At 44.0% G+C, this 7,500-nt stretch overlaps 1 protein-coding gene across 3 annotated transcripts in view; it reads left to right on the top strand.

Moving 5' to 3' along the window:
* Window positions 1-7,500, top strand: part of sytl5 (synaptotagmin-like 5) — a 52,638-nt gene that overhangs the window by 18,619 nt on the left and 26,519 nt on the right. For all 3 annotated transcript variants that reach the window (XR_006025018.1, XM_042070686.1, XM_042070672.1), the window contains exons 3-7: window positions 174-383; window positions 1,060-1,175; window positions 3,896-4,028; window positions 5,698-5,800; window positions 6,018-6,144. Coding sequence is in view for 2 of the 3 variants with exons in the window: in XM_042070686.1 (XP_041926620.1) it covers window positions 174-383; window positions 1,060-1,175; window positions 3,896-4,028; window positions 5,698-5,800; window positions 6,018-6,144 (689 nt within the window). In the remaining variant the exon portion in view is untranslated. The remainder of the gene's footprint in view (window positions 1-173; window positions 384-1,059; window positions 1,176-3,895; window positions 4,029-5,697; window positions 5,801-6,017; window positions 6,145-7,500) is intronic.

The following is a 7,500-nucleotide window of genomic DNA, read 5'->3' as shown; positions in this document are numbered from 1 at the left end:
CTGTCAAAGCAACAAGGTGACTTTCTATTTACAATTTAAAATTTCTCCATCACCCCAAAGTGTTCTTGTGATTGGTCAGTTGTTTATCCATCACCCCAAGGTGTTCTTGTGATTGGTTGGTTTGTTTGTCCACTGCTGCTGCTATGATTGGTCGGTTTGTTTGTCCCTGGCAGGAAGCTGAAAAATGAGCTGCTGGAGATCAAGCGGCGTGGTCGTCGTAGCGACGCGGAGCAACGGGAGTGTGCGGTGTGCCTGCGGGCGCTGGGATTGGTCCTTCAGAGGGGGCGTGTCTGTGACCAGTGCCAACACCGAGTCTGCAGCTTCTGCACAGCCACACCCCCAGGAACCAAAGTCACACGCTGCACAGTCTGCACCAAGATCTCGTGAGTCTCACACACACTCACACTCACTCACACTCACACATACACACACACTCACTCACACACACACACACTCACTCACACACACACACACACACACACACACAGACACACACACACACACACACACACACACACACACACACCTGCCCCTACAAAGTGCATCTGTCAGCAAACTCACAGTCAGTAAGGACATGTTTGCCAAGTCACGCAGAATTGGTTTCTCTGTTTTGTATGATATAAATATATGTGCGTGTGTCTGTGTGTGTCTGTGTGTGTCTGTGTGTGTGTTTGTGTACACGTGTGTGTGTGTGTGTGTGTGTGTTTGTGTACACATATATGTGTGTGTGTGTGTGTGTGTGTGTGTGTGTGTTTGTGTGTGTGTGTGTTTGTGTACACGTGTGTGTGTGTGTGTTTGTGTACACGTGTGTGTGTGTGTGTGTGTTTGTTTGTGTACACGTATGTGTGTGTGTGTGTGTGTGTGTGTGTGTGTGTGTGTGTGTGTGTGTGTGTGTTTGTGTACACGTATGTGTGTGTGTGTGTGTTTGTGTGTGTGTTTGTGTACACGTATGTGTGTGTGTGTACATGTATGTATGTGTGTGTGTGTGCGTGTGTGTGTGTGTGTGTGTGTACACGTATGTGTGTGTGTGTGTGTGTGTGTGTGTGTGTGTGTGTGTAGGGAGCTGAAGGTGGCCACGGGAGAGTGGTTTCTAGAGGAGCGCTCTAAACGCTTCAGCCAAGCCTCCATCCCCAGCAGTGACATAATCAAACAGTCCATCATGACCAGCCCAGCAGGTGATCACACACACACTCTCTCTTTCACACAGACACACACACACACACACACACACACACACACACACACACACATATACACATACATACATACACACACACACACACACACACACACACATACATATACACACACACACACACATATTCATCTATATCACTGTCCTTCTTTCTCCTTTATAACAATCTGAATAGTTGGTGATCCCTCAGGACACCATTGGACATACAGGAAGAACACCTACTGGCACAGTAGCATCTCTATGTACTGTCTCAGACTCTGGATGACCATAGACGCTCTTTTGAATCCCTCTTCACCAGACTCTAGATGACCATAGACGCTCTTTTGAATCCCTCTTCACCAGACTCTAGATGACCATAGACGCTCTTTTGAATCCCTCTTCACCAGACTCTTGATGACCATTGACGCTCTTTTAACCCTTTAATGCCGTGCGTATCAAATTTGAGACATGCATTTCTGAGACCCATTGCATCACCATGAGATATAAACTTTGCATAAAACCCTGTTGTATACAATCTATTACTTGTCCTCTGCCCCCTGTTGGATACCTTTTGCACTACAACAATTCTGACATGTAGTTTGTTAAAATTCAAAATGGTGGAATCTCCTTAGTACCCTGCTGATTATGTAAAGGTCAAGGATATTGGTAATTTGATCATTTTATGGTGAGATTTACCTTTACATATTTATCAATATTTTAAGATTAAAAATGACTTTGTTCAAAAAACTTAAAATTTCCAAAAATTTTAAAATGTAGTTTGGTGTATAATCGAGCAGAAAATGTTTGTATCACAATTGATACAGCAGGTATTTAGTGGTAAATCTTTCAATGGGCATAGTTATTTTTTTCTGGATGTTATATGTATTTTATGTCTTCCATAGTCCATAATACAGCTTTTTAATGAATCAATTACACAATTTACAGATTGAAATGTGATATTCACAACAAATAATGAATAACTCTTATTCATAATTCATAAATATCTATGGCTAATTTATAGATGGCTAAAAGGGAAAAGGCTAAAAGGAAGTTCTCTACTGAATATGTCCTGAATTTCCTTGATGGCAATTTGAGCGACATACAGGGCCTTGTAGAGACAGATGATGAAGTGGAAGATATAAATTGGACTCCCCAAGGTCAGGTGAAACACTGGGATCGGAAGACATATACATTATGGTTCCCAGAACAGCCATTGTGGAGACCTACAACAAATTTATGGGTGGTGTTGAGTTTTTGGATATGCTCTCTGCCCTGCTCTGTACAAATACAGTTTGAAAACCAGGAGATGGTACTTGGTATAGGCCACTGTCCTCTCCATCACATTCCCCTTCGCCACACTCCTCACCATCACAAACACATACCCCACCACGGAAGAGGCCACTATGCAGTGTTCCTCCAGATGTTACTGTAGGAGAGATGGGGTTGACCACTTCCCATCCTGAACACTACAAAGGTGCAAGCACTGCAAAGAAACTCTTCACTTCTCCTATGTGTTCGGTGTAAAATGCAATGTCCACCTCTGCCTAAACAAGAACAGGAACTGTTTCCTTGCTTACCATTTGGCAAAGTAAAGGAAAGAAAAGACTGTCGTTTCAACGTTCAAAGATGCAGATGTTATACAAAGAAACAGTTTTTGAAGTTCAAAATGAAAGAAAAGAATGGAAAAAGCCAGCTGTTTAAAGAAAAAAAAGATTTGAATGTTATGGATATCCAAAGATCTTACATATTGCAAAGTTCTTGTTATTGCCCAAATTGTGTGTAATGCCCAAAGTATCAAATATGATACAAACAAAAATTGCATGTAATGCCGAAAGTATCAAATATCATGCAAACAAAAAAACACACTTGCAAATTATTTTTGTTATTTATTTTTTTAGATTTTGTTAAAGGGCCTAATTGAGACTTCAGATTTAAAAAAATAGAATTTTCTGTCCATTATTTCTTGGTTTAGGCATTAAAATCCCTTTTCACCAGACTCTAGATGACCATAGATGTTATTTTGAATCCCTCTTCACCAGACTCTGGATGACCATAGACACTCTTTTGAATCCCTCTTCACCAGACGAGAGGGAGTTAAGTCATTTAGAGACGAGTGACCATCGCAGGAAGTGCATCATAACAAAGGGACGCCAGACCCTCTTGTAACAGCTGTACTCGCTGATACTGCAGACTCGCAAAATTAGTTAGAACATGAGGGAGAAAAACGACAAGTTTCCTCATGCTGCTTCCTTATGTTGGAATGTGCAAAAATGTACAAACAATCAAGAGGATGCCTTCTTGTATTTCTGCAACAGTGATACTGCAAACATGTTGATAGCCTATTGTTGATTTTTATGCTGTAGTGTAAAGCATGTCACACAGTAGCCTAGCCTACAGAAAATGCTCTTTTGAATCCCTCTTCACCAGACTCTGGATGACCATAGACATTCTTTTGAATCCCTCTTCTCCAGACTCTGGTTGACCATAGACGCCTTTTGAATCCTTTTTCACCAGACTCTAGATGACCATAGACATTATTTTGAATCCCTCTTTACCAGACTCTGTTTGACCATAGATGTTCTTTTGAATCCCTCTTCTCCAGACTTGGAATGACCATAGACGCTCTTTTGAATCCGTCCTTACCATATGGATGACCATAGACGCTCTTTTGAATCCGTTCTTACCAGACTCAGGATTACCATAGATGTGCTTTATTTTCAGATGGAAGTCCCACCAGGAAGCCTTCTCTCCAATCACAGGACAGGTCTCCCACGCCCCGCTCAGAGAGGTCGCCCACTGCCCAATCAGAGCGCAGCATTGCCCGGTCCAATCAGGGTGGAGCCAAGAGGAAGGGGTAAGAAGTTGTTAAAGATCATATGGCTGAAGGGGTGTGTGGGTGTGTGTGTGTGGGGGGGGGTGTTGAAGAAGTTAAAGATCATATGGCTGAAGGTGTGTGTGTGGGGGGGGGTTGAAGAAGTTAAAGATCATATGGCTGAAGGTGTGTGTGTGTGTGGGGGGGGGGGGGGGTTGAAGAAGTTAAAGATCATATTACATTACATTACATTACATTACATTTGGCTGACGCTTTTTAGCCAAAGCGACTAACAACATAGTAAACAGTTTAAGTTTTAGAGCAGTTCTCAACAATTTTAGGACAATTTAAAAACATTAGAGTACAGTAAGAATAAGTGCATCAGTGAGTGCTGTTTTTAACAGTTACTTGTCAGTTTGAGATGACTGGTGAGTGCTAGGATCAGTAAGACTTGTTGTAAGTGTTGCTATGAGAGGAGATGTTCTCTAAAGAGCTGGGTCTTCAGGAGTTTTCTGAAAATGGAGAAGGATGTCTCTGCCCTTGTAGGAGCTGGCAGTGTGTTCCACCAACGAGGAACAACAGATGAGAAAAGTTTGGATTGGCTTGAGCGTACCGGTGGTAGAGCTAGACGTCGTTCGTCTGAGGAGCGCAGCGGTCTGGAGGTAGCGTATGTCTGTATGAGGGCATTCAAGTAGGTGGGAGCAGAACCGGAGACTACTTTGTAGGCAAGCGTTAGAGCCTTGAATTTGATGCGGGCCGCCATAGGTAGCCAGTGTAGCTGGATGAGCAGCGGGGGTAACATGTGCCCTTTTGGGTTGGTTGTAGACCAGGCGCGCCGCCGCGTTCTGGATCATCTGAAGTGGTTTCACTGCGCAGGCTGGGAGACCTGTCAGGAGGGCATTGCAGTAGTCGAGTCGTGAGATGACTATTGCCTGAACCAGAAGTTGGGTAGCATCTTGAGTCAAGTAAGTCCTGATTTTCCGTATGTTGTAGAGTGCGAAACGGCATGACCGGGCGACTGAGGCAACATGATCTGAGAAGTTTAGTTGGTTGTCGATAACAACTATTTTTTGCAGTCCTGGTAGGTGAAACAGACAGGGATTCAAATTTGATGTTGATGTCGTGATGTATGGTAGGTTTAGCTGGGAGGACCAGTAGTTCAGTCTTTGAGAGGTTCAGCTGGAGGTGGTGTGACTTCATCCATGTAGCTATGTCTGAGAGGCAATCTGAGATCCGTGCTGAAACCAAGGGGTCATCAGGTGGAAAGGACAGATAGAGCTGTGTGTCGTCTGCATAGCAGTGGTATGAGAAGCCATGCGAACGGATAATCTGTCCCAAGGAGGTGGTGTAGATAGCAAAGAGAAGGGGGCCCAGCACTGAGCACCTGGGGGACCCCTGTGGTGAGATGGTGAGGTGCAGATAGCTGACCAGGCCATGATACGTTAAACGAGCGTCCTGTGAGGTAGGATTCAAACCAGGAGATGGCTGAAGGTGTGTGTGATTGCTGGCTTCATATGGCTGAAGGTGTGTGTGTGTGTGTGTGGGGGGGGGGGGTTGAAGAAGTTAAAGATCATATGGCTGAAGGGGTGTGTGTGTGTGTGGGGTGTGTGGGTTGGTAAGGATTTCATGGATAAACTACAGACATGGAGTTGTGTGTAAGCTCACTCTCAATGTGTGTGTGTGTGTGTGTGTGTGTGTATGTGTATCACAGGAGCAGTGTGGTTGCTGTTGGGTCGTCAGGGTTACCAACAGTGCCAAACAACCAACGAGCCCAATCAGCACAGTCACCCACACACCTTGAAGGCCGTAGAAGGGTGAGACACACTCACACTCAAACACACACACGCACACACACATACATATAAGTAATATACTTATACTTATACTTATACATGTATATTGATATGATGTGTCTGTTGTGTGTGTCTGGTGTGTCTGTATCTGGTGTGTGTGTGTGTGTGTGTGTGTGTGTGTGTGTGTGTGTGCGTCTGGTGTGTGTGTGTGTGTGTGTGTGTGTGTGTGTGTGTGTAGCCTGATGGAGCTGAGAGTGTGTACAGCCTCCGCAGCAGTGAGAGCATCCCTGAGAAGTTGGCTGGGAGGAGTCGGACTGGTTCAGCCACGCCCTCCATCGCCGTCTCCAGAGCCTCGCTCTCATCAGGTATCACCATAGCAACAGCTCTAAAACCTCCCTCCCTCTCTCCCCCTCTCCGCCCGTGTAATTGTGGCATGAATAATTGCTGTGTGATTACCTGCTCATTACTGGATGAAAGTGGGAGTTAGTCTCACTCTCTTACACACACACACACACACACACACACACACACACACACACACACACACACACACACACACACACACACACACACACACTTGAGGTTAAACACACCTGCACCCTCTTTCATAGATAGATAGATAGATACTTATTGATCCCCAGGGGAAATTCAACAGCCAGCATCATGTAACACCAGGCTGTGTGGTCAATATCTGTCTCTCTGGTTGAGGAAGCTTACACAGTGCTCCCAAAGCCTTTGTGAGAATCAGGTAGAGCATACAGATTTCTCCCTCATCTCTCTCTTCTCTCTCCCACTCTATCCCTCTCTCTCTCTCTCCATCTCTGCAGATCACTCACAGACTGTCTGTCTCCCATGCCCTCTCTCCCCCTGCGCCTCTACACTTTTCCATCGTATTATATTCTACACTTTTCCATCGTATTATATTCTACACTTTTCCATCGTATTATATTCTACACTTTTCCATCGTATTATCTTCTACACTTTTCCATCGTATTATATTCTACACTTTTCCATCGTATTATATTCTACACTTTTCCATCGTATTATCTTCTGCAATGTGTTCATCTTTCTATTTTCACACTATTTTCAACTCTATATTTTCTCCTAACCCTCTCCTCACATGTTTTGTCACACACGCACACACACACACAATTTCCTGTGGCCCGCACTAAAACACACTGTGCCATCTTGCAACACTTTCTCTGCCTGTCCTTGGTTCTTTTGATGTGGCATGATTTATGTATATTTGCAAACGCAGCGTTATCAACGCCATGTTCAATCCGCAGAAAGCCCACACTGAGCTCTCCGCTGTACAATTTGCACTGCCTACAACTGAACGGCATGATTCAATCACAAGTTGGACGGAGTCAGCTGATGACATTAAAAGGAATCCAAAGTTTAGCAGTCATGAAATAATACAATACATGATAAGAAGATGTCAACAAGCAGAGAGATAATGCAGAGCAGTATTCTACTCCACTTAAGAAAATACTCCAACTACTTCTAGCGGGTAGGATGATGTGAAAGTGAAATCTAGACATTAGAAAGGCCAATGAAAGTTAAGGTTGCCTCTGGTGCCGGTGCTCTGAATATCGATTCTGTCGTCTTTGAACGTTTCTCTTACTGATGCATTTAACCGCAATTTGATTACACCTGCTTTTAAAAGGAGGAAATATTTCACCGCAAAACAGACGTGCACAATCACGAGCACTCTTTCCACT

This window comes from Alosa sapidissima, chromosome 2 (genome assembly GCF_018492685.1).
Source record: "Alosa sapidissima isolate fAloSap1 chromosome 2, fAloSap1.pri, whole genome shotgun sequence".
Classification (NCBI taxonomy): Eukaryota; Metazoa; Chordata; class Actinopteri; order Clupeiformes; family Clupeidae; genus Alosa; species Alosa sapidissima.
This window is presented reverse-complemented; position numbering and strand designations above follow the sequence as displayed.